Source organism: Pipistrellus kuhlii, unplaced genomic scaffold, assembly GCF_014108245.1.
Source record: "Pipistrellus kuhlii isolate mPipKuh1 unplaced genomic scaffold, mPipKuh1.p scaffold_m20_p_4, whole genome shotgun sequence".
Taxonomy (NCBI): Eukaryota; Metazoa; Chordata; class Mammalia; order Chiroptera; family Vespertilionidae; genus Pipistrellus; species Pipistrellus kuhlii.
Window position 1 is genome coordinate 88,550,107 of NW_023425540.1, and position 26,840 is coordinate 88,576,946.

Consider the following 26,840-nt stretch of genomic DNA (forward strand, 5'->3'; position numbering starts at 1 on the left):
ACCTACCTGTTCCTCACAGAGGCCAGGGAGTGCTCCAATTTAACATTCCATAATTGCTTAACTATTCCCTTTCTAGTGAATGTGCATGTTATTTCCAGCTAAATTACATTCATCCGCTACCCCCCTACACACACACATTTTAAAAAATGAAAGCACACACAAAGAACACAGATGGACTCCTTTAAAAGGGACAGGGGAAGCTTTTTGTTTTTAATTTTTAATTTATTTTTAGAGAAAGAGGAAGGGAAAGGTAGATAGAAATATCAATGAGAGCCGAAACCGGTTTGGCTCAATGGTAGAGCGTCGGTCTGCGGACTGAAAGGTCCCAGGTTCGATTCCGGTCAAGGGCATGTACTGTGGTTGCGGGCACATCCCCGGTAGGGGGTGTGCAAGAGGCAGCTGGTCGATGTTTCTCTCTCATCGACATTTCTAGCTCTCTATCGCTCTCTCCTCCTCTCTGTAAAAAATCAATAAAATATATTAAAAAAAAGAAAAAGAAAAAAAGAAATATCAATGAGAAACATTGATCAGCTACCTCCTATATGCCCTTCACCAGGGGTTGAGCCCACAACCCGGGCATATGCCCTGACCAGGAATCAAACTATAACCTCTTGGTGTATGGGCCACACTGAGCTCAACCACTGAGCTACTCCAGCTGGGCAGGGACAGGGGAAGGTTTTAGTGAGACATCTTCTCGCTGTGCCAGAGGCCTGATCAGCTTTGCTCCTGTAGGGCCCAGAGCCTGCGGAGTGCCAAGGCTGCCTATGAGGACTACCGCAGAGGCTGCGACCGCTTGCTCCAGTTCTTGTCCAACACCCCAAGCTATGAGCCGCAGGAGACAGACAGCCTCAGCCAGATGGAAACCAAGCTGAAGAATCAGAAAGTAAGACAACTGCTTCTGCATTCACAGGCATAGTCACAAGAAGGGGTCAGAGGTCAGTCATTCCCCATTGTGGAGGAGAGCCAGGAGTGGCTGCCCTTTGGCCTGGCACAGCTGGGATCTCACAGGACCTTGGCCCTACCTGGCTCCCAGCACTTAACTCTGAGAACAAGGACAGTCTTGCTCACTTTTCCCTCCTCAGTACTCAGCATGGGTCCTGGCCCAGAATGGACACTCAGTGCAGGCTGGCTGAATGAGTGAATAGCTATGAAAATATGAGACCCCCGCATGGGGAAAAATCCCATTTTCAAAGTTCAGAGTCCTGGATCCTCAGAAGGCAGCAGTGACAATAGGGTGAGGGAGGAGGAACATGGGAACCCAACAGCCTAAAGTCAAATGTCAGTTCACTATTAGCTGTGCCCCTCAGGCAAGCCACTGAGCCTCACTGTGCCTCTGTTTCCTCACTTATAAACTGGATAATGATGGTACTTACCTCACAGGGTTGTTGGAAGATTAAATGAGGTCATCTAAGTTACATATTAGAACAGTGCCTGACATTTTGAAGCACGCAGTAAACATTCTTTTCCTGGCAAAGATAATCTTGGCCCTTCTTCACCGGTCCTTAAAATTGCCTTTGTAACCAACACATGCATACAAGGAAGCCATTCACTCTGTACAATAGAAGAAGAATTTCAGATTTAAGGAATCTAGCTAACTTATCAAGGTTGTTCTTTTTTTGTTTTGTTTTGAAAGTCTCTGTTGTTTTACAGAACCTGCTGGATGAAATAGCAAGAAGAGAACAGGAAGTTCAGAAAGTCTGTGCTCATTCCCAGCAGTACCAACAAGCTGTCAAGGTGAGAAGCGAAGTCCCGCCCTGAGTGTAAAATATCCGGATCTCTGGGAAGAGAAGCACTGGGCCTGGCAGGGTCATCCTCAGGCTCTGCTGGCAGCCGTGCAAACTGGCACAGCCCTTTGGGAAAATCATATGGTACTAGGCAACAAATACCAGAAAAGGGTTTTCTACTATATGAAGCAATAAACTGGGGGGAATTTATCCTAATTGAAAAAATACAGAACAACAATATAGGATAAATAAAATCATTGTAACAGCATCCTATTGAATAAGGAGGGAATATGCTAAGTGAATGCCATGCTCTCAAAGATGGCAGCACCCACAGCCACAAGATGGTGATGCCTCGTTCCCTCAGCCCCGCCAGGGCGGCGGGCACATGGAGTGGCCGGACTCACCCCAGGCGGGTCCAATCACTCCCCATGCCTGCCTCCCAGTCCCATCAAACCCCAGCTGCCCAGGGTAAGCCTCAGATGGTGGCTGCCCAGTCGCCCAGGGCTATCTGAAGCTCAGGTATCCAGTGCCAGCCAAGGCTTGCGCTGCTGGCAGTGGCAGCAACAGAGGTGTGATGGGGGTGTTGCCTTCCCCTGATCACTGGGTCACCTCCTGCCCCTGATGGCTCCCGGACTGTGAGAAGGGGGCAAGCCGGGCTAAGGGACACCCCCTCCAGTGCATGAATTTTCATGCACCAGGCCTCTAGTTATAATAGCAAAATAGACAAACTACAAATAACCTAAGTGTCCAATAGTAGAGGAATGACCAGGTAAATTGTCATCCATCCACTTGATGGATTATAAAGTTGTCCAACTGATAACCCAGAGGATTAGGAGGGGCAACAAATGGAGAAAGCACAGTATCATTCTAGCATGAAGGGAAGACCTGAAGGGAGCCCTCTGGGGAGGGGGAACTGTGGGCATACTTTTTCTTATCTCATATGTTGTTGAGAGACATAGCTATGAATTGTTGATGTATTGAAGGTTCTCAAAAACTCCTAGCAGTCAGTACAGAGTGCAGCTGAGTGGAAGACTTTTGCAGTCAACTGACCTAGTCTGCCCTCTGCCATGTCTCTCCCCCAGGACTATGAATTAGAAGCAGAGAAACTAAGGTCCCTTCTTGACTTGGAGAATGGAAGGAGCAGCCACGTGAGCAAGAGAGCCAGGCTCCAGTCCCCTGCTGCCAAAGTGAGGGAAGAGGTGAGCTCTGTGGGTAGGTGTTCTCGGAGTTGTGCAGCCTTCCAGGGAGTATGGCATGCAGGCCTCAGAGAGGCAGCATAACATGGAAACTGGGCTGAGAGCTTTCTTGGGTACAAACAGGTTTTGTAAGGGAAGATAATGAACTTTTTCTGGGGCAGCGACATTAATATACCTAGAAAGACAGTCTGCTGGAGGCATCTGGGTCAGAGCCATGGATTAGGGAGGTTCCCACTCTGCTCCCCCTGCCTAATACATATACAAGAGGCCAATGTTATTTCCTCTATATGCAACAATATCAACGTTTAAACGGACATCTGCTCAAGGCCACTGGGAATAGACTTCTGACTCTAAACCCAGTGTTCTCTCCACCAGATGACTGTAGTAGGAAGGGGCAAGAAGCTACCCTCTAACCCCAAATGCCAAACTTTTCAAAACTCATCCTAGCTCTTTCCCCCTCACTCCTATTTGCTGAATGCTCCCCTATAGGAAGCGACTCTTACTGCCAAGTTCACCGAAGTTAACGCCATCAATAGACAGAGGCTGCAGAACCTGGAGTTTGCTCTGAATCTACTGAGACAGGTAATGAATCTTAGTGTGACACATTCTACTCAAAACTGTTCCAGCAGGTGAGAAACAAGACTCCCTCAGCCTCAAACAGCCTGTAAACTAGGGGGAGTGTCCCTTGCAAACACGCTGGGCAGCACCAGTGCAAATACTGGCCCAAGCCAGCGCCTCTGTTGACATGAGTGTAATTTATATATTCCCTCCAACAGACATTTGCAGAGTACTTAGTAGAAGTAGCATGTTTAAAGTCCAGAATGTTTATGATAGCACTGAAATAACAGGAAACTACAATAGAAGCAACTCCATACTCATCAGCAATGTGTAATTAAATTATGGTTTGTCCACGTGTAGTTATTAAACAGTGAAGTAGAGCTCTGTGCTGTGTGAAATTTCCTCTATTTAGTGCAACAAGGGTGCAGAACAGGGGACTTAGCATTTGTGCAGAAAAATAAACATCTGACACACCAAAAATATACTTGTCATAAGATGACAGATACCCTTAGAGCAATAGGACAGGACCAGAGGTGGAAGAATGATTTCCTTTCACATGCTATGGTTTTAAAATATTTTACCAGATGAATTTTAAGAAAACCTAAACCAGCTGTTTTACCGTTTTTAAAAGTAACCCTAGAAACTCCTGTGAACCCAGCAGTTGGAGATCACAGAACCACCAGCCTGACCTGTTTACGGGGAGAGCCCAGCTTTAACCATGCACTGTCTTCTTCCCAGCAGCCAGAGGTAGGAGTGACCCATGAGAGTCAGCAAGGGAGCCAGCCGGGCTCCAGAGCAGAGGAATCATGGAAGATCCAGAAGGAGTTGGATGAGGAAACTGAGCGGAGGCAGCAGCTGGAGAAGGAAGTCAAGAGTGCCCAGGAAGAAATCCAGATTCTGCAGAATCAGAACCCCCAGGAAGCAGTGGTGAGGAAGGAGGTGCTGAAGAAGGTTCCGGACCCTGCACTTGAGGAGAGCTTCCAGCAGATGCAGCGGACGCTGACGGAGGAGCAGCACAAGAACCAGCTGCTTCAGGAGGAGCTGGAGGCGCTGCAGCTACGGCTACGCGCCCTGGAGCAGGAGACCAGGAACGGCGGGCAGGAGTATATAGTCAAGGAGGTCCTGCGCATCGAGCCGGACAGAGCCCAGGCTGACGAGGTCCTGAGGCTGAGGGAGGAGCTGGAGGAGCTAAGGCGGCAGAAGGGCACCCGGGAAGCAGAGGCGGTCCTCCTGCAGCAGCGCATCGCGGCCCTGGCTGAGGAGAAGGGCAGGGCGAGGGAGAAGGTCACTGAGAAGGAGGTGGTGAAACTGCAGAACGACCCCCAGCTGGAGGCAGAGTACCGGCAGCTGCAGGAGGACCAGCAGGAGGAGGGCAAGCGCAGGGAGAAGCAGGAGGAGGAGCTGAGCTTCCTGCAGGACAAGCTAAAGAGACTGGAGAAGGAGAGGGCCATGGCTGAGGGGAAGGTCACTGTCAAGGAGGTGCTCAAGGTGGAAAAGGACATGGCAGTTGAGAGGGAGGCCAGCGACCTGAAACGCCAGTATGAGGACGAGGCTGCCAAGGCTCGTGCCCACCAGAGGGAGAAGAGTGAGCTGCTCCGAAAGATTTGGGCCTTGGAAGAGGAAAATGCCAAGGTGGTGGTGCAGGAGAAAGTGCGGGAGATTGTCCGGCCAGACCCCAAGGCAGAGAGCGAGGTGGCCAACCTCCGCCTGGAGCTTGTGGAGCAGGAGCGCAAGTACCGGGGTGCCGAGGAACAGCTGAAGAGCTACCAAGAGGAGCTGGAGGCACTGCGGAGGCGGGGCCCGCAGGTGGAAGTCAGAGAGGTGACGAAGGAAGTCATTAAGTACAAGACCGACCCTGAGATGGAGAAAGAGCTCCAGAGGCTCCGGGAGGAGATCGTGGACAAGACCAGACTAATCGAAAGGTGTGATTTAGAGATCTACCAGCTGAAGCAAGAGATCCAGGCTCTGAAAGACACTAAACCCCAGGTACAGACCAAGGAGGTAGTCCAGGAGATCCTTCAGTTTCAGGAAGATCCCCAAACCAAAGAGGAAGTAGAGTCTTTGAGGGCCAGACTAGCAGAGGAACAGAAAAAGCAGGTGGACCTGGAAAGGGAGAGGGCTTCCCAAGAGGAGAAAATCAAACAGAAGGAGGAGGAGCTTTCCCAGGTGAAGGAAAAGGTGGTCCAACAGGAGGTAGTCAGGTACGAGGAGGAGCCAGGCTTGCGAGCTGAGGTGGACGCCTTCACCCAGAGCATTGATGTGGAGCTCCGGCAGATCGACCACCTCCGCGGGGAGCTACGGCGGCTGCAGCGCAGGCGGGCCGAGCTGGAGCGACAGCTGGAGGAGCTGGAGCGTGAACGGCAGGCGCGCAGGGAGGCCGAGCTGGAGGTGCAGCGCCTGAAGCAACAGCTGGCTGACCTGGAAAAGGAGGAGGAGGGAGCCCAAGAGAAGGTGACCCACAAGCAGAAAGTAGTGCTACAGCAGGACCCCCAGCAGGCCCGGGAGCACTCTCTGCTCAAGCTCCAGCTGGAGGAGGAGAGGCACCGGCGGCAGGTCCTGGAGAGTGAGCTGGAGACCCTGAAGAAGAAGCTCAACAACCTGGAGAAGATGGAGGTCAAGGAAAAGGTAGTCTTCTCCGAAAGCGTGCAGGTGGAGAAAGGTGACACTGAACAGGAAATTCAGAAGCTCAAGAGTAGCCTGGAGGAGGAGACTCGGAGCAAGAGGGAACTGGACGCCGAGGTGGGCCGTCTGGAAGCCAAGCTGTCAGAACTGGAGTTCCACAACTCCAAGTCCTCCAAGGAGCTGGACTTTCTCAGGGAAGAAAACCACAAACTACAGCTAGAGCGGCAAAACCTGGAGCTGGAGACCCGGAGGCTCCAAACAGAAATTGAAATGGCGGCGACGGAAACACGGGACCTGAGAAACATGACCACAGTGGACTCTGGGACAAACCTCGACTCCAGACTATGGTCCCTGGAGAGAGAGCTGGATGACCTCAAAAGGCTCTCCAAAGACAAAGATCTTGAGATCGATGAGCTGCAGAAGCGCCTGGGCTCTGTGGCCGTCAAGAGGGAGCAGAGAGAGAACCATCTGCGGCGCTCCATTGTGGTCATTGACCCTGACACAGGCCGGGAGCTGTCCCCGGAGGAAGCCCATCGGGCTGGCCTCATCGACTGGAACATGTTTGTGAAACTCAGAAGTCAGGAGTGCGACTGGGAGGAAATATCAGTCAAGGGTCCCAACGGGGAGTCCTCTGTGATCCACGACAGGAAGTCTGGCAAGAAGTTCTCCATTGAAGAGGCCCTACAGAATGGGAGGCTGACCCCTGCTCAGTATGACCGATATGTCAACAAGGATATGTCCATCCAGGAGCTGGCCGTCCTTGTGTCTGGGCAGAAGTAAGCAGAGCCCTGCCCCTCAGTCTCTTGGAAGCCGACGCTGGCTCTCTCCTACCCCATACCACCTTCTCCCTGGCCCTGTGCAGGCTCCTAATCTGTGCTGAGTGAACATGCCACCCATGCCTTCTCAGCCAAGCTAAAGTATAGCTCATGTACAAGAGCTATAGCTCATATACAAGCAGAATGGTCTTTGGCTGCACCATCATTTAACCCAGGTGAGAGACCTGCTTCGTCCTCCAGTGATTCAAAATCACAAAGCCCTTCTTTTCTCTCTCTTTTCCTACACACTCCCATCAACAGACTCCTTGTGGGAAACCTGGAAGCAATCTGAACACTGCGAAAGCACAAGACCACTGAGGCAGATCAGCCACTCCATGCAGCACTGGCCTTCCCACACCAGATGGGGAAAGTCTAGGGCAGAAAGGCCTCCCTTCTACACACCCTTCCATTCATCAAAGGACTGAGCTCCTTGGGGCTGCCGACCTGTACTCACACCCACACCGCTCCAGGGGTCTGGCTGAGAGCCAACTTTCTGTCAGACTTCTAATTGTGAGACAGATCTAGGATCTGTGCCAGAGAAGGCGCAAAGAAAACAGCAAAGGGCCCTCTGTCAGCCTGACTGTCCCAAGAGAACACACCAATCGAGACTTTTCTGGTTCTGAAATTAAAGTTTTTGTTGTGGACTGTGTTGCTGTTAGCCTTAGCTTCAGGGCCTTACAAGTCTTGCTTACTCTCTAATTGGTACTTAGGTATACTACAGTTGATTTTTCACCAAATTAATTTCAGGTTCTCTGTATCTTCTATATTACATAAGAAAACAGAAAAAAATAGGGAACTCCACCTTATAGTGCAAAAAATAAACACCTGGTGGCTTGACTCTAATTTTATGCTAAGTGTGTTTCTTCCTCTTTTGCATGTGTGGTTTATTGCCGATACTCCCTCTTGGTTTTCAGCCAGGATATCCCATACGGATATCCATTTATCAGTCCCAATCACTTACCAGTTCCTATGGGAGAAAAAATTATTAGCAGATATGGCAAAAAGAATGAGAAACAATGTATTGGAAACCTTGAAACAATTTATTAAGTTGCTTTATACAAGATTAACAATTTCCACACCACCCCCTAATACCAACCTAGTGGCTGCACCAAAGCCACAGCCCCTTTCACACTTAAGAAACGGCCGCACCAAGGAAAGCCCTGCAGCCCCGCAGCCCCCAGGCCCGGAGCCCGCTCTGCCTGTAGATTTGCCTTGCCATGGCTGTTTTAAGTCATTCACTCTTTCATTACCACAAATAAAGCATAAACAAGAAAAAAATCTCCCCATCAAAGAAACGTTTCCCTGAGGCAAGAGGCATCACTAGATTCCTACAAATGAGGGTATTCTGCTCCAGCTGCACACTCAATAGTATGTGGGGCTGAGGGGGCACTGCAGGGGAACCGGATGTCTCGGGCAGAAAAGGAGCTCATGGGCAGTCTCTGCACAGCTCTGAGCTCAGCAATACAAATCTCTTCTTTGGCTCTTTTGCTACTTCCTAAGACTATTCTGTAAACAAACTGGAAATCCGAGTTGCAAAATATATATATAATAAAAGGGGTAAGAAATCCATGTAGCCCCATGTGAAACATGTGTTGGTTCTTATGTAAAAAGTCAGAGCAGAGGCCTTGCTCCTTGGACACCAAATCTCAGCATAAAGCATGAGTTACTAAGCACTGGACCCTGGGTGCCAGGAACCAAAAGAGCTGCCTGTGTCTCCACATCGGTCTGCATTCTGAGGAGGCTATATTTACTCTAAATATTTGAAATCACTTAGCTGGAGCAGTCAGTTGAGACATGCCTGTGGCAGAGACTTCACAGGACAGGCAAGTGACTTAAAACTCCTCACGAAGCAGCCAGTGGTTCAATGGGAACAGCATAATGACTTGGGAGCTCTGGGGCTAATCGTCTTAAGTCTGACTCTGATGCACTCTCCAAGCTCAGTGGTGCGTCACCCTTAAGTCAGGCATAGCCCCACTGCCTGCAGAGCCCTAGGGCTTCAAGGCCTGTCTGTACAGTAGACACTTCACAAAGGCCCACCCCTGCAGCTCTGCCTGAGAATGATTTCTAAATAAGCTGGAATGTCTATCTGTAATTTGGAACCTCTCACATCCTTGCCATCAAAGGCCTTTGGGGCTCTGCAGTCCACATGTATGAACTCTGAAAAAAACAAAATGGAGGCCCTGGCTGAATTGGGACCTGGGATTTGAGGACCCAGATGACCTTTAAGTCAGGGCAGCACAGATTATGATGTGCAATGATTAAAAAAACCTCAAATAAAACTGGCTACATCTTAAGTAGACAGTCATCTTTTTAAAAGGTCTTCATCTGAGATCCACACAGAGGGCCTAATGGACGTGTGTCTAATTCTGCTCCACCATAAAGGCACTGGGATTATGTCTTCCATATGACGTGTGAAAATATGACATGTGAAGAACAGTCCCACTCTATCTAATGCATTGATGGTAATGATGAAAACTGAGCCAAAAAGTGTCTTTAAAAATCCTATTACAATTGTTGAATTTACAAAGGACTTTCTCTAAAAGAGCTTCATTGTCATGTTTAGAGGATAAACTGGCCCCTGTGATGAGCACACACTAGCTGTTCTGAGTATTTTTCAGCGAGACAAAATAAGGCTCCCAACTACAGCATTAGCCTGGGTTTCTGTCCATTGAGCACACAGCCTGAGGATGGGATAGACACCATGACCATTCAGAGACCCTAGTGTGGCCAAAAGGAGCCCCTGCCCAGTGGAGTGCCATGAGTTACTCTGTCAGGGGGTTGGGCAGACTTACAACACATGTGTGCCAATGCTCAGTCCTGCCACCAGAGCTCTGTACATGACCCAGTACACTTCCCAGCCTAGAGCTGCCCCTCCAACGATTGTCCGCGACAAAGCCACGAGGCCCGGATCACCAGGCCAGTCAGTACCTCTGGAGAAGCACGAGGCTGCTCCCAAGTGAAGGCACGTCACAAGTGCCAAGAGACGTTCCACTTAGCACTCACGCCTTCTCCAGAAGAAAACCAATCAGCAGAAAGAGCGTATTATCTGATTTTTCAGAGACCTACTAGTTCAGCTTCCAGTATTTCCTCTGAAGAGGTCACAATTTCCGTGGAACACCAGCCCCTTTCCCATGAAGCTGAGAAGCATCTGGAAAGGAATGAACAAAAACAATATAATAAATCTTTCAGGATCTCTGATTTTCTTCAGGCAGCAGTAACCAAACCTCATGAAGGTCACTTCTGAAATAGCAAAAGCCTCTGTATGTTGGGTATTCTGAAGCTCAAACGAGTCACAAACACTTGACAGGGGTGATTTCAGTGTGTTACTTATAGCAGCCTGCATCATGCCCAGCCTCTGAGCACCATGAAGGCAGCAGCTCATGGAGTGCTGTGTTCACAGACAACAACTCTACTATGCAATGTGGGCCACTTCTGTTCTTGGCTATGCAATGGCACAAAGGTTCCATGATGGGGTTTGACAGTCACACTGAAGTCAAGGAGCAATCAACATTCTCACCATCAACAGATCCTCAGGTTCTATAAAGACAAGTTCAAAGGCACTAGCATTCTGAGTCCACATAGGGAAAAAAGCTAATCAGAAATAAGTCACACAATTAAAATGTCCAGACAGCTTCTCATTTACAACCACTCAATAGAACCCTATAACCTGAAGGTCTAAAGGAGAGAAGAAAAGCCTACTCAGCCTGTTTTTAGCATAGATGCTTTTCTGATAACCTTTTAACACCCAGAGGAAAAACAGAAAAGAAATGGTACCAGAAAGCACTTTTCCCTTTTTTGTTGAAAATACCACAGACCAATATCACATTTCCAAAGGCTCTTCATTATTGTCTCTGTTTAAAAGGGTGACATCCCTGAAAGCAGCAGAGGCAGTGCAATCTCTTTGAAAAACCACAAGCTCTCACCCATGTAGCCCTGCAACCCCTATATTATAATCTTAGCTACTGCGGCAGCCACCAGTTTGTGGAGCAAGTCTACACTACATTTTACTGCTTCTCCAGGGGAAAACAGAATAACTGCTGATACAAGCTTAGCTCTAGGTTTTTCTTTGAGAAGCAATTCCATCTTGGAGATTTGGAGCTGCAGACTAGTACACTCTTGTACCCAGATGGCTGCTGGCATTCACTACAAATGCATCAGTTTAAGGACACAGGGGCTAGGGACCCACAGCAAAATCTGGGACAGACTTGAGCCATGTCAGGCCCAGTGGTCTCAGTACAGCAGGTGTCAGGCATGCCCAGCTGAATGAACCTCATCTTACTGCCATCAGTTATCAGTCTGCCAGGGCGGCTCCAGGCTCAGCTTCCTGAAGAATGGCTCTCCCTGTTCAATGAGGCCCCTGATCGTTTCCAGAGAGTAATAAGAGCCTAGGCCAAAACCAAGATCCCTGACACTCTACAACAGCATTCCATTAGCTGCACCTAAGAGTCAGGTCCTAGCACAGGGTAAGACCAATTGCTGATGACAAAAGTGCCAGCTTGCCGAAACCGGTTTGGCTCAGCGGTAGAGCGTCGGTCTGTGGACTGAAAGGTCCCAGGTTCGATTCTGGTCAAGGGCACGTATGTTGGTTGCGGGCACATCCCCAGTAGGGGGTGTGCAAGAGGCAGCTGGTTGATGTTTCTCTTTCATTGACATTTCTAACTATCTCTCTCCCTTCCTCTCTGTAAAAAATCAATAAAATATATATTAAAAAAAATAAAAGTGCCAGCTTCTCACAGCTATAAATCTAGAGCTTATACAGTGCCCCTTTCTGAAAGTCACTGGTCTCTGGAGAGGAAAAGCAGAAGAGGGAACACTGCCCCAATTCCTGTTGTACTCCCAACTCTCTGCCTTTACATCTGAACTGAATTGACAGCTGCTCCTCTCTTGAATACATGCTGACATCAGAGGTAAAGGTCCCTCCTGAAGCCTTGCCACTGTGACCTCTCACTTCTACTTGGACTTGCCCTTTCACTTAAACTAAATTGACAGAGCCTTCTATTAGCTGGTACTACCTGGAAGGTGTAACAGCTTGAATTTAAAGGCCTGTAGTGCCAAAATCAGTTTGGCTCAGTGGACAGAGCATTGGCCTGCAGACTGGGTCCCAGGTTTGATTCTGGTCAAGGGCATGTACCTTGATTGCAGGCACATCCCCAATAGAGGGCGTGCAAGAGACAGCTGATCAATGATTCTCTCTCATTGATATTTCTAACTATCCCTCTCTCTTCCTCTCTGTAAAAAAATCAATAAAATATATATTAAAAAAAAAAAAAAAAAAAAGGCCTGTAGTGCTCCAACTAGCCAAGGATTGGGGATTCCTCTGCCTTGCACACAGGTAACCCTGACTTCCCCTGTGATCACATGGGGTAAGGCTGACCCAGTGGTAGGGGACCAGGGGAAATCACAAAGTGGAGGAAACCTGTCCCATTCTGAGTACCCACAGAACAAGAGCCTGAAAGGACAAACCAAGACAGCAAAGTGATAATAAGGTGAAGATACAGAAATCTTTGGTAGCGGATGGCATCTACTGAGTTGAGAGGGTAACGACACACAGTGCACATGGCACTCTGACCACCGGGCAATTAATTACCTGGGAGATTCTGTGGGACGTGGGTAGACACGGCAGCGTGTGGGAGAGGTGCTGTGTGGGGTGGGCTGGAGTGCAAGCCAGCCAGGAGACCTGAGAGAAACAGGAGGGGAGAAAAGAACAAGACACACACATTGAAGACAAGAACAGAAAAGCATGCTTGGTGATTCAGAGCCCCAGACAACCTACTGGCCAGTTCTGGTGAAACACCCTGTGGAAGGGCTCAGCATGATCCCTGAAAATGTTGCCCACATCACACACCAGTCACACACAGGAACCCAGTACACAACAGAACTCACTGGACACAGAAGAAGTCCGGGGGCACCTTCTGTGCCTCCAAATGGGGGAGGAAAGGGAAAAGCACTTACTGTGGCTGAGGCCATGGTGAAACGTCCCAGGGGCGGGTCCCGTGACGATGGCATCCTTGGAGACCCCTGCTTTGGCAGAGGAGTCAGCACTGAAGGAGAGTACACGGAGAGGAAACGGAGAGATGATCCCCAGGGAGTTTGAGTTCACAGCCCCAGGCAGCTTTGGGCCGCCTGTCTTGTAGGATGAGGATAGCAGATTTAAGGGCGATGAGCTGGTCAGTAGCACAGCCCCACTCGTTCCTTTCTGGGGATGAAACACACAAAAGGATCAGAGCTCCACCCTGCCCATAGCCTGCTCACAAACCAAACTTGTCAACACACAGGGTGGGGACATCGACTGCTGCTTATGCAGGAACCCTAGTCTGTAGCCCCAAAGAGAAGAGTCTCTAGACTGGCCTAATATGCCCCCTAGGACAGTGTTCACTTTAAAAAGCAGGATGTTAAGCCCTCGCTAGTTTGGCTCAGTGGATAGAGGATAGGCCTGAGGACTAAAGGGTCCCGGTTCAATTCCAGTCAAGGGCACATGCTCGGGTTGCAGTGTGATCCCAGACGTGCAAGAGGCAGCCAATCGATGATTCTCTCTCATCACTGATGTTTCTATCTCTCTTCCTCTCTGAAATCAATAAAAATATATTTAAAAAAAGAAAAGAAAAAAAAGCAGGATGTTAAATATGCCTCCTTTGTTCAATAAAGGGAAGAATATTATATATAGACATCCACAAATGTAGGAAGTACAAATATATGTATTTTTATATACAAAAGACCCACACACACATTTGTATGTAATAATATTTGTTTTTAGAAAGAAATGGGAAAATCCTGGAAACTAAGAGACATTGTTTCCTTGTTCGGTGATAGAAATAGGGCAGAAGCAGGTGAGACCTCACTGAACATACTTTTTAAAATATATATATATTTTATTGATTTTAGAGAGGAAGGGAGAGGGAGATAGAAACATCAATGATGAGAGAGAACCATTGATGGGCTGCCTCCTGCACAACCCCTACTGGGGATCAAGCTGACAACCCAGGCATGTGCCTTTGGCTGCAATAAAACGAGGGGCCCTTCAGTCTGCAGGCCGTCGCTCTATCTATTGAGCCAAACCAACTAGGGCAGAACGTATCTTTCTGAAATTTTTTCTTTGCAACCAAATAGTCATTTTACAGTCGCAGGGGTTGGGGGGAGGGGTGGAGGAGGAAAATACTCTCTCCCATTTCCCCAACCAGCACCCAATTTGTTAATTCCTATAGGCAGGCCTCACCAGCCATTCACTGCACTCTATCAGAGCACCTTTGTCTGACATGCAGAGCCCTTCAAAACCCAATTGGGAGAATCACTTTTAGAAGGTTCTCATCTTCCTACTGTATGAACATCTCTACATAACTAACGATCTGATAGGTAGTATTAATTTCACTAACTAGTCTGGAGAGATGGGACAGGTAGGAGGCCATGAAAGGAAAGTTTTGTGGCTCATCCCACACCTCCTAGATTCATAGCCTCCCTGCAAACAGTGTTGACCAGTCCTTTATCTCCACTCATCTTCCGAGAAGTTTCAGGCTCTCTTGGGATTCATGCCAACAGAAAAGATAAGACAGGAAAGCAGGAAGCCAGGCCTTATGATTTCTGGGTTTACTGTTCCTACCCAACCTCCAGTTTCAGTTCTATCTGACCAGGGCAAGGCAGGTGGCTTGTCCACAAGACCCATGAGGGAGGCTGCTGCACCAGGATACTCACTGGCAAGGAGGTAGACGATGTCACGCTGCTAACTGCACTGGGCTTCAGGGAGGAGGTCAGTAACTTGGCTACTCCCTGGGTCCCACCACTAGAATCTCCACTTGGACCCCCTGGAGGGGCCACCAGGGTCAGCTTCTGGGAAACAGATGGTTTTTTCACTGCAGAGCCTGGGACAGGTCGGCTGGCAGGCTGTCCTGTAGAAGCAGGCTGTGCACCGGGGAGCAGATTCCCGGAAGTGGAGCTCTGGACTGGTGTTCCTACAGAAGAGCTGCCAGAAGAAATCCCATGTTTGGAGATAGAGCCGGCAAAAGGGCTATTCTTATAAGATGGCCCTGAGGAGCTGGCTGAGTGCTGTTTTGCTGGATGGCTCAGGGCAGCGGAGGACAAGGCTGGGGTCTTATGAGAACTACTGCTGGAGGCTGGCGTGCCTCCTGAAGAGGCTGGTGTGGAGGAATGGAAGCTCTGGCCTTTGGCTGCTGTCTTCATAAGCTGCATGAAGGAACGATGACACTGTGGGGAAGAAGGCTTTGGGCCTTGGAGTTTACTGACAAATGGAGCTGGGGGCGTGAAACTCTTTTGTTGTTGAGTGCCTGCATGAAAGACTTTTACTTGGGGGCCAGGCACGGGAGCTGCTGTCTGGGGTGCATGAGACGTCCGTGGCAAACCATGGTGTTTCGCTTTGGACTGGTGCCCTTCTGGCAGGCTCTTGCTCAGGGAAACCTGACAGGACAGCTCTTTATAGCCAGAACTCTCTGGTTTTTTCTCCTGAGAGGACTGCCCTAGTGCCAGAGCCTGTTCAGCCAGAAAATTGAGGGGTGACTGCAAAGAGTTGGAGGGTGGTGGGGCAGAAGGGCTAGCCTTCGGAAAGTTCCTTTTTTCTTCCGTACATAAAACACCTGCAACTTTTTCTGCAGGCACTTTTGAGGGTGCAGGCAGTGTGAGCTCGGAGCTCCCACTTGCTCTGTTGTTCCGCGCAGCCAGTTCCTTGGACACAGCCTCCAACGAGGAGGCTGAATTATGGACCAAGTCTCCATCCAACGAGTTCTCCAGGCTGACAGGAACAGGGTTCATTTGGCTGCCCAAAGCCTGGGACGAAAGCTCCCTGTTTGCAGCTCCAGAGTTCAGGCCTCCTCCTGGGTGTTCTGAAGGCAAAGCCAGTGGGCCGCCAATCTGGCCTGATGAGACGGAAACCTTTTTATCAGGTTTAATAGATGATTCCTAAAGGAAAGTAGAAATCTGATGTTAAGAAATGCCAACACTGGTCCTGTTGTAAGAATGCATACGTGAGAATACCACAAGGTCCCAAGAATCGGGCCTTTCTATGCAATCACAAATAAGGGGTACAAGCGCAGTTGACAAGCCTGTGTAGATGTGAACACGTCCATCTGGCTGGGCCTGGGCTTACCCAAGCATGTTCTGTTGATAAGTACACATGAACCCACAGGGAAATGCTTCTTTTCTCTGTTTTTGAAAAAAATACAAGACTTGACCAAAGATCCTACTGGCACACACACTATCTCAGAATGCTCCTCACTGTAATCAGAAAAGGATGCATGGCATGAAAACTGCCTTGAACTAGTTTTGTTTTCTTCCTTGATTTTTCCTAGCACCTGTCTCCTCAGGTGGTTCAAAAAAAAAGTCCTTTCATGGGATAAAAATGGGAGCTATCTAAGTGCTCAATGCAGTGTGCCTGAGACATTGCAGAAGCTCAACAAATACTTAGAAATAAACAATGTACATAGCTTATTCTCCCAGATAGTTCTGGTATAGTTAAAGGCACTATAAAGCCTCAGGAATTGATAACGTTTTAGTAAAATAGCAATTCCTACTAGATCACATGTGTCAAACACAAGGCCCGCGGGCCAAATCCATCCCGCCAGGCCTTGCAATGTGGCCCGCACCGCGCTGTCATCACTACACTCCGCTGCGTTTCCATCACAATGACAGTTTATGACTGTTCAGTAAACCATTCGGCCCGCGATTTAGGCTGGATTTTAGATTTTGGCCCCTTCTCTGATTGAGTTCGACACCCTATACTAGATTGAGAGGTTTTTGTAACATCTAAGCTAATTTTCAGTTTCTATTCTCTAAACACTGTACTTCCTTTCATTTTTGCTACTCAAACTCAACAAAGCCACCTGTCCTTTCCGTTGTAGCTCCAACCTAACCCACACTTGGCTAGGAGTGTGTTCTTCCATAAAAAGATCTTTATCATGGTATAATACCCTTACATATGCAGGGGCTTTTCATGCCTCAGACAGCTGTCAGGAAGACCTCATTTAATCCCACAACCACCTTGGGAACTGGCCAGGTGGGTACTGCTTCCTTGAACTAAGGATGGAAGGTACTAAGTGCCCAGCTCAGGTCTCCACCCTGCCAACAACCCAAGGCCCCTCTGGTGGACCTGGCCTGCTTCTTGGTACAATCTCAAGAATAGCATCCTGAAGAGTTGTTCCCCAGAGCAGCAAAGCTCAATGAGCTGCTATCATTATTCAAAAGGTATCATGAGCATAGCTGGAGAGAGAGGAGAACAGATGGTACATGATCTGAGGAGGCTGACTCACCTTCACCTTGATTTTGGAAGGAGCCATTACTTTCTTCTTGGCCCTGAACAAAAGAATGAACACAGAAAAGGTTTAGAGGAGATCCACCAAAGAGATAAAAATGGCAGTTGTCTTGAGAAATGAAAATCCTGAGACACTCACAGGATTGATGTCAGGTGCCCATGGCCTCGTCTGCTCTCCTTAAACAGAGTCCTGAAACAAACAGATAACAGGGTGGAGTTTGCATAAGCCCCCTGAAAACAGAGACCTTGTTTCTAGAGCTCCCTACCATCCCTGGTACTCAGGAACTATTACTAATTAAATGTCAGAGCACTAGTCACTTCATTGCTGATGAGAAGATCAAAAGTGGATATGCTGGCTACCTGAAAGGCAAGAATCTAAGGTTTACCAAAAAGCTATGGCTCTCCTGGCCAATGTGGCTCAGTCTGATTGCTGGTCAGGGCACATGCCCAGGTTGCGGGTTCAATCTCCAGTGGGGTGGCTTGCAGGAGGCAGCCGATCAATGTTGATGTTTCTCTTTCTCTCTCCCTCTCTAAGATAATAAAATCATATTAATTTTTTTTTTAAAAAAGCTAAGATTCTACATCCAAACCTCTCTTAGTGATCTTTCCCCTGAAGGCAGGAGTGCTATCCTTGATGCCCATTGTCTTCTTCTAGGAGTAAAATGTGGAGTGACCCACAGTATGTCTCTTTCCAGAGAAACTCAACAAAATGATCTTTATGCTCTTCCCTTCATACCTTCAAAAGTCCAATCTCTAAGGAGAGAAGAGCAATCCCATTTACAGATGGAATACTGAAACAAGAAAAGGCTCCATGATTTGCCCAACCCACAAAAAATCAGGTCCAATCAAGAACTTAAGCTCCAGGGGAGGATTCTGGAAAGTTGGCAGAGTAGAAAGCACTAGAATTAATCCTCTCTCCATCCTGGACAACAACTGCTTTGGCAGAATCTCTCTGAAATAACTATTTTGGAGCTCTTAAGACTGATCAAAGCTAGCAGCTTCCAAAGGAAGACTTGGGGGTAAATTGTGGGGTTATTTCAGCTCTTAGCACAGTAGCAGCTACCCAACTCTTAACCCCACAGCAGGTAGCTGTGCACCTGTTCTCAAAGTAGTTTGCAGGAACTGAGGTGGGCAAAAGGACCTTCTCCTACAACTCTCAGGATATGTGCTCTAATTATTGATTGCTCCTTCTGTTCATAGAGAGCAGCCATTGTTGTTTCTCTTCCCACCATTGTGAAACTCTGCATCTCTGGTTCAAGTGATTTCTAGGAGATTTAAAGGGCCAGTGCCCTTTTTTAACACCATTTTTCAATTTTCCCCTTTTAGAAGCTTAACATTAAAGACTAGGATATTCAAAACAACTGCATACATGGATAAAATTAGAAAGTAACTATGCATATCCAAGGAAAAGCTGACAAAAGATTTAAGAAAACATTAAATCTACACTTCAGGCTTCTTGTTGGTACACAGACTACCTACAATGATAAAAATAAGTAAATAAATAATAATTTTAAAAAGTGAGTTCAAGTTCAAGTGGTAGTCGAAAGTGGACCCCAGAGAGCCCTGAGCAGCCCCACCACCACCACAGAGCTAGTTATCATCATACCCTGGGAGAACCATAGCTGCCGCAGCCAGCCCCAATCACCATCACCATAACCATGAGCAGGGAGGCCAAGACCAGCAGTATCCCCACTGCCCCCCTCTAGCTCTGCCAACACCAAGCCTAGCACACTGCCCCCCTCTAGCACTGCCAACATCAAGCTTAGCACCACAGGCAGTGCCCAACAGCCAGGGCAGCCTCACATCACTGGGGGACAAGAAGCTTATTACAACAAAGGTTTTAGAATCAGTAAAATGGTTCAATGTAAGAAACAGATATGATTTCATCAACAGGAATGACACCCAAGGAAGATGTATTGTATACAAGGTTGCCATAAAGAAGAACCCCAGGAAGTACCTTTGCAATGTAGGATATGGAGAGACTGTGGTGTTTGATGTTGTTGAAGGAGAAAAGATTATAGAGGCAGCAAAATGCCTTGGTGGATTTCCAGTAAGGCAGTAAATATGCAGCAGACCATAACCATTACAGACGCTATCCACATCGCAGGGGTCCTCCATGCAATTACCAGAATAGTGAAAGTGGGGAAAAGAATGAGGGATAGGAGAGAGCTCCTGAAGGCCAGGCCCAACAGCACTGGCCCTATCCCACGCAGCCTACCCCAGATGATGGTTACCACTGTATTATATGCAGAGACTCTTTGGGCATCACCCACAGTATTCCAACCTTCCTGTGCACGGATAAGTAATGGAGGGTGCTGAAAACCAGGTGCAGGTGAATAAGGTAGACCAGTGACACAGATTATGTATCGGGACTATAGATCATGATTTCACAGGGTCCCTCCTCGCCAAAGAAAGCTTAGAGAGGATGGCAATGAAGAAGATAAGGAAAATCAAGGAAGGTCAGCAGCCACCTCAAAGTTGGTACTGCCACAACTTCAATTACTGAAGCAGATGGCCAGAAAATTCTAAACCACAAGAAGGCAAAGAGACAAAAGCAGTCAATCCACCAGCTGAGAATCTGTCTGCTCTCTAGGCTGAGCAGGGAGGGCTGAGTAAATGCAGGCTTACCCTCTCTGTCATCCAACAAGAAGAAATGCATGAAATGAAATTCCAGTAATAGCCAAAACCGGTTTGGCTCAGTGAATAGAGCATCGGCCTGTGGACTGGAAGGTCCCGGGTTCGATTCCGGTCAAGGGCATGTACCTTGGTTGTGGGCACATCCCCAGTGGGGGGTGTGCAAGAGGCAGCTGGTCAATGTATCTCTCTTATTGATGTTTCTAACTCTCTATTCCTCTCAATTCCTCTGTGTAAAATCAATCAATAAAATAAATATTAAAAAAAAACAAGTCCCCACCCCCAATACATGCACACTCACATACTCACATACTAAAAAAAAAAAAAAAAAAAAAATTCCAGTAATAAGGAATGAACAAAAGATTAAAGTTGAAGACCTTAAGTGCTTGCTTTTTGTCTCTTGACCAGATAACTAGAACTATCTGCACTTTCTATGCAGCATGGGGTTTTAAAGATGTCTCTTTTTGGTAATGACAAACAGTATGGTTTAAAATTTTTTTTTAAATGTTCAAATATTACCAGTTCCTTTCCTTTAAAAAAATATTTTTGTTGATTTCAGAGAGAAAGGGAGGAGAGAGAGAGAAACATCAATGATGAGAATCATTGATCAGCTGCCTCACGTATGCGCCCCACAATCTGGGCTCCAATTCCTGGGAATTGAACTGTGACCTTATGGTTCATAATTCAACGCTCAACCATTGAGCCACGGTGGCTGGCAACAAATGTGGTTTTTTGTGTGTTTTTTTAAATATATTTTATTGATTTTTTACAGAGAGGAAGGGAGAGAGATAGAGAGCTTGAAACATCGATGAGAAACACTGACCAGCTGCCTCTTGCACACCCCCTACCAGGGATATGCCCGCAACCAAGGTACATGCCCTTGACCGGAATTGAACCTGGGACCTTTCAGTCCGCAGACCGACACTCTAGCACTGAGCCAAACCGGTTTCGGCAACAAATGCATTTTGTTTTTTTTAAAGCCTGCAAAAAAAAGCAGGAGCTGGCCTCAGCATACCTTATACTTCTCGATAGGTGGCCCCTGGCCTAACACTAGCAGCAGCCTGCCTTGATTCACAGCTTGGCATCTCCTGGACACCTCCAAGCCCATCACAAGTAGCAACCATCTGCAGATAGCTTTGTAGCTCTTGTCAGTGGCCCCAGGCAAGGCACAGGCAGTATTGACTTTCCAGTTCCCAGGAGGACCCCAGAACCACTGTACCCACAGATTACACCAGATTACAACCCTACCACATCCACAAGTGACACACTTAAGGGTGGACTCAGTGAAGCTAATCCTGCTCCACGGGGCATCTCCTGCACAGCAGCTCTTTCGCTGGCGTCACAGATGGCCTTCACAGCCAATTGGATTGGGGGGTCAATCCCGCCCAGTGACACCAACAGCAGTCAAGGATCAACTACAACAAGACTGTGCACACAGCCCACAGGATTGCACCTAGAGTACTCAGCTCAGGTGACCGGAGAGGCTGAGCTACTAAGCCCTATAGAACATCTACTACACAGGGCCACTTTACAATTCCAGGAGACAGCAGCTCTAATACATAGAAACAAACACAGGGAAGCAAAAAACGCAGAGACAAACAAATAAAAGAACGGAAGAAATCTCCAGAAAAAGAATTAAATGAAATGGAAGGGTCTCCACAAGCAAACTACCAGATAGAGTTCGAAACATTACTTGTAAGGATGCTCGAGAAACTAATGAGAACTTCAATGAACTTAGAACATCAACAACATAAAAAAAAACAAAAAAAAACCAGTCAGAAATGAAGGATAATTTACAGGGAATCAACAGTAGAGTAAGAGGATACCGAGAATCAAATCAACGATTTGGAATATGATATGAGGAAGCAAAAAAAACACCAACCAGAAGAGCAAAAAGAAAAGAATCCAAAATTATGAAGACAGTGTAAGGAGCTTCTGGGACAACTTCAAGAGTACCAACATTTACATCAGAGGGTGCTGGGAGGAGGAGGAGGAGTAAGAAATTGAAAACTACCATGACTGGTTTGGCTCAGTGGTTAGAGTGCCAGCCCTTGGACCGAAGGGTTTCGGGTTCAATTCCAGGTCCAGGACACATAGCTTGGTTGCAGGTCCCCAGCCCTGGTAGGAGCACGTGCAGGAGGCAACCAATCAATATCTTCCTCTCACACTGATGTTTCTTTCCTCCTCTTTTCCTCTCTCTACCTTCTACCTCCCACTATCTCTAAAAATCAATGGAAAAAAATATCCTTAGGTGAGGATTAAAGAACAAAAAAGATAAGACATTAAAAACCTATTTGAGAAAATGACAGAACCCTAGGCCAGCATGGTTCCGTAGTAAGACCATCGGCCTGCACACCAAAGGGTTGCAGGTTCAATTCCCAGTCAAGGGCACATATTTGGGTTGCAGGCCTGATATCTGCCCCTGGTTGGGGCACATGTTGGAGGTAACCAATAGATGTATCTCTTACACATAGATATTTCTCTCTTTGTTCCCCTTTCTCCCTCTCTTCCACTCTAAAAATCAATGGAGCCCAGCAGCCATGGCTCAGTGGTTGAGTGTCGACCTATGAACAAGGAGGTCAAAGTTCAATTTCCAGTCAGGGCATATGCCCACGTTGTGGGCTCGAACCCCAGGTAGGGTGTACAGGAGGCAACCTATCAACGATTCTATCTCATCACTGATCTCTCTCTCTCTCTCTCTCTCTCTCTCCCTCCCTCCTTCCCTTCCTCCCTCCCTCCCCCCTTCCTCTCTGAAATCAATAAAAAAATATATATTTTTAAATAAATGGGAAAAATATCCTCACTCCTTGATTGTTGGCAAACGAGAAAAAGGAAGCCTTATTTACCAATTAGCAAATTGAATTCAGGGATTCTAAATTGGTGCAGTCATTAGAAAACAGTAAGAAGGTTCCTCAAAAATTAAAAATAGAACTACCACATAACCCAGCATTTTCACTTCTGGGTATTTATCCAAAGATAGCCAAACACTAAATCAAAAAGATATATGCTCCTCTGTGTTCATCACAGCATTATTTACAACGGCCAAGATGTGAAAATAATCCAAATGTTCATCCACAGACAAATGGATAAAGAAGCTGTGGTTCATACATAAAATGGAATGTTAATCAGCCATAAAAATGAAAGAAATCTTGCCATTGTGACATGGATGGACCCACATGGTATTATGCTTAAGGAAATAAAACAGACAGAGAAAGATATATACCATATCATTTCACATATATGTGGAATCTAAAAAAAAAGAACAAGAAAAAGAAATGAACAAACAAAATAGAAACTGACAAATACAGAGAACAAACTGTTAGTCACCAAGCAGGAGGGGGATTGGTGGGAAATAGGTGAAAAAGGTGAAAGGGATTAAGAAGAACAAATTGCCAGTTATAAAAACAGTCACATGGATGTAAAGTACAGCATAGAGAAATACCCAATAATATTGTAATAATCATGTATGGTGTCCAGAAGGTACTAGACTTACTATGGGGATCACTTTGTAAGATATATAAATGCCTCATCCCTATGTTTTACATCTGAAACTAATAATAATGTATGTCAAATATAATTGAAAAATAAATTTTAAATTAAATTTGCTGGGCACCTCTGCCCTGCCAGCTCCAAGTCATTACAATGAAAGCCTTCCTACTCCAGCAAGGACAAGTTGGAGCGCTGAAGACTATGCTTCCACAAGGCACTTGCTCTTACAGCTTATCTCTTTGTAGAATCCAGAGTGACAAGGATCTCTGCCACTAAATCTCAAGAAATAAAGCCCACCAAAAATGCCAGCACGAGCAACTACACCTACTGAATTGTTTGACAACATCAACTATAAGAATCTCCAGCATCATTACTACACCACAAACACCTTCTTAGACCTAAACCTGTACCTCTTGAAATTTTGGTTGCCTGAGCCCTCTTCCAGATGAGTCTCCTTGCCATTCAGAGTTCAGTTTAATGATTACCCTTACGTCATCTGCTGCATTCTTGCCTGCAAAATAAAGTCCACTCAAGTGATGAAAAAAAAAGACTCAAGCCCTGGCAGGACAGAGCATTGGCCTTCAGAATGAAGGGTGCCAGGTTTGATTCTAGTCAGGGAACATGCCTAAAATCGATCCCCAGTGGGGGTTGTGTTGGAGGCAGCCAATCAATGATTCTCTCTCATCACTGATATTTTCCATCTCTCTCTTCCTCTTCCTTCCTCTTTAAAATCAATTAAAATATATATATATATATAACATATATATTTAATATATATATTTAATATATATTTAATATATATATATATATATATATATATATATATATATATATAGTTAAAAAAGACTCAAATTATCAAAAGCAGAAAGTGGGGACATTAAAAAAGAACAAATAGCCTTGGTGATGTGATCAATGGTTAGAGCATCGGCCCCCTCACTGAAAGGTTGCAGGTTCCACCCCCAGCCCAGTGGGGATGCATGGGGGAGGCAACCAATTGATGTGTCTCTCACATCAATGTTTCTTTCTTTCTCTCTTTCTGTCTCTGTCTCTCTCCCTCCTTTCCACTCTCTCTTAGAAAATCAATGGGAAAAATATCCTTGGGTGAGGATTAACAAAATATTTTTTTAAGTTAACACAAAAATCAGTTGCATTTCTACACATTAATAATTCTATTTACAAGTGAAAGGGTTAATTGGAGAAAACAAGGTTTACGCCTTACAAAACCTAACAAATGTCAAAGGGAAAGCTCATTATGTTAGCCTAAGTCTTGCACAAAAATGCTCTCCTTGAGTGGTTATTTTACAGAAATTCCTGAAGACCATCACCCCTGCATAGTCCCCCAAGAAAGGATGTCTAGTGCCAGCAGAAGGACAAAGGGCAAGGTTGTAAAACAACTATGACAGGGGCACGGTTCTGATACCTGGGTCAAGCCGAAGCCCTGTCTGCTGCTCTCCCTGAGTGCATACAAAGCCTGCTCCCTCCCCAATTCACTGCTGGCTCTTTCTCCAGTCAGACCACCTGCACCCAGGTGCCTCAAATAAACATCCTTTTGAATACACTGAGCCTTGAGTCCGTTCTGTGTGGCCCCGGCCCAACCCTGAATCTTTCAACAATATTTTTTTTAAAAACTAAGAAATTAACTTCACCAAGGACATGAAAGACTTATACAATAAAATAAAAACATTGCTGAAATAAATTAAAGCCAACATAAATAAATGAAATTACGTACCACATTTAAGGATTAGAAGACTTAATATTATTACAATGTTAACATTACCCAAAGTATTCTACAGATTCAATGCAATCCCTATAAAAATCTCAAAGACAATTTTTACAGAAATAGAATACACATTCTAAAATTTACATGGTATCTTAGGAGACTCTGAATATTCAAAACAATCTCAAAAAGTAAGAACAAAACTGGAAGACTGACAATTCCTGGTTTCAAAACTATTGCAAAGCTACAGTAATCAAAATATTGTCGTCTTGGCTAAAGACAGACATATAACCCAATAGAATTAACCAAGAGCCCAGAAATAAACCCTCACATATATGGTCAAATCATTTTTATAAGCATGCCAAAACCACTTAGTAGGGGAGAGAACATTCTTTTCAACAAATGGTGCTGGGAAAAGTGGATATCCACATTCAAAAGAAAGAAGTTGGCCCCTCACCTATATACAAAATATACAAAAATTAACTAAAAATGGATCAAGAAAATTAATGAAAAACTCAAAACAGTAAAACTCTTTGGAAAAACATAGCATAAAAGCCTCATGACACTGGATGTGGCCACCATTTCTTAGCTATAACAAAGGCACAGACAACAAGGGAAATAAAAATCAAACTTCATGAATACTTAAAAACTTGTGCATCAAAAGACACTATACGCAGAGTAAAAAGGTAACCCACAGAATGGAAGAAAATGTTTGTAAATTATGTATCTGATAAGAGATTAATAGCCAGAATATATAGATAACTCCTAAAATACAACAAAAAAAACAAGTAAATTTTAAGATGGGCAGAAGACTTAAATAGACATACAAATGACCAGTAAGTACGTAATAAGATACTCAACATCCTTAATCATTAGAGAAATGCAAATCAGAATTACAATGAGATACCACCTCATACCTATTTGGATTAGGATGGCTACAATAAAATAAACTATAAACAAGTGTTGGTGAAGATGTGGGGAAACTGGAATCCTGTGCACTGTTGGTGAAAATGTAAAATAGCCACTGTGGAAATTCCTCAATCAAGTAAACAGAGAATTACCATATCATCCAGCAATTCCCCTTCTGAGTACGTATAAACCCCAAAGAATTGAAAGTAGGGTCTCAATATATGTGTACATCCTTGCTCACAGCAGCATTATTCACAACAGCTAAAATATGGAAGCAAAGTAACTCTCCATTGACAAATGGATAAACAAAATGTGATATATACATACAATAGAATGCTATTCAGCCTTAAAAAATAAAAGGAAATTCTGTGCTATCTAAATCGTGGATGAACCCTGAGGACATTATGCTAAGTGAAGTAAGCCAGTCACAAAAAGATAAATACTGAATTACTCCACTCAAATGAGGTACTTAAGAGTAGTCATATTTAGAGACAGAAAGTAGAATGATGATTGCAAGTGTCTCTTATATGAATGTTCTCTTGTCATCCCTCCCTCCCGCCCTCTTTCTCTCCCTCTTTTCTCCTCCCTCCCTTCCACTTTCTCTAGAAATCAATGAAAAAAATATCCTCAGATGATTTTACAATAAAAAAGGTTGATAATAAATTTATGTTAAGTATATTTTATCACAATAAACATTTAAAAATATATTTTATTGATTTTTTACAGAGAGGAAGGGTGAGAGATAGAGAGCTAGAAACATCAATGAGAGAGAAACATCAACCAGCTGCCTCTTGCACACCCCCTACTGGGGATGGGCCCACAACCAACGTACACGCCCCTGACCGGAATCGAACCTGGGACCTTTCAGTCCGCAGACCGACGCTCTACCACTGAGCCAAACCAGTTTTGGCACAATAAGACATT

At 45.8% G+C, this 26,840-nt stretch overlaps 3 protein-coding genes and 1 pseudogene across 17 annotated transcripts in view; 3 read left to right on the forward strand and 1 right to left on the reverse strand.

Moving 5' to 3' along the window:
• PPL (periplakin) overlaps nt 1–7,758 on the forward strand; it is a 48,900-nt gene extending 41,142 nt beyond the window's left edge. For 2 of the 5 annotated variants that reach the window (XM_045571314.1, XM_036409024.2), the window contains 5 exons: nt 733–883; nt 1,651–1,734; nt 2,807–2,923; nt 3,410–3,502; nt 4,217–7,758. In XM_045571314.1, the coding sequence (XP_045427270.1) occupies nt 733–883; nt 1,651–1,734; nt 2,807–2,923; nt 3,410–3,502; nt 4,217–6,880 (3,109 nt within the window). In that variant the 3' untranslated portion in view covers nt 6,881–7,758. The remainder of the gene's footprint in view (nt 1–732; nt 884–1,650; nt 1,735–2,806; nt 2,924–3,409; nt 3,503–4,216) is intronic. The other 3 variants (XM_045571315.1, XM_045571316.1, XM_045571317.1) reach the window with 3 other exon arrangements.
• Nucleotides 7,759–7,934: 176 nt separating this feature from the next.
• The window catches only part of UBN1 (ubinuclein 1), a 40,992-nt gene continuing 22,086 nt past the window's right edge, over nt 7,935–26,840 (reverse strand). For 8 of the 11 annotated variants that reach the window (XM_036409029.2, XM_036409028.2, XM_045571321.1 and 5 more), the window contains 7 exons: nt 17,307–17,357; nt 17,166–17,208; nt 14,602–15,819; nt 12,868–13,111; nt 12,503–12,592; nt 10,433–10,452; nt 7,935–10,063 (listed from right to left, as the gene is read on the reverse strand). In XM_036409029.2, the coding sequence (XP_036264922.1) occupies nt 9,986–10,063; nt 10,433–10,452; nt 12,503–12,592; nt 12,868–13,111; nt 14,602–15,819; nt 17,166–17,208; nt 17,307–17,357 (1,744 nt within the window). In that variant the 3' untranslated portion in view covers nt 7,935–9,985. The remainder of the gene's footprint in view (nt 10,064–10,432; nt 10,453–12,502; nt 12,593–12,867; nt 13,112–14,601; nt 15,820–17,165; nt 17,209–17,306; nt 17,358–26,840) is intronic. The other 3 variants (XM_036409031.2, XM_036409030.2, XM_036409033.2) reach the window with 3 other exon arrangements.
• On the forward strand, nt 18,826–19,835 carry LOC118702977 (annotated as a pseudogene).
• LOC118702743 (NADH dehydrogenase [ubiquinone] flavoprotein 3, mitochondrial-like) lies at nt 23,283–23,825 on the forward strand. Its single transcript, XM_036409050.2, is given in 2 exon segments — nt 23,283–23,551; nt 23,554–23,825. Coding segments are annotated over 2 exon segments (294 nt in total). The 5' UTR covers nt 23,283–23,443; the 3' UTR covers nt 23,740–23,825.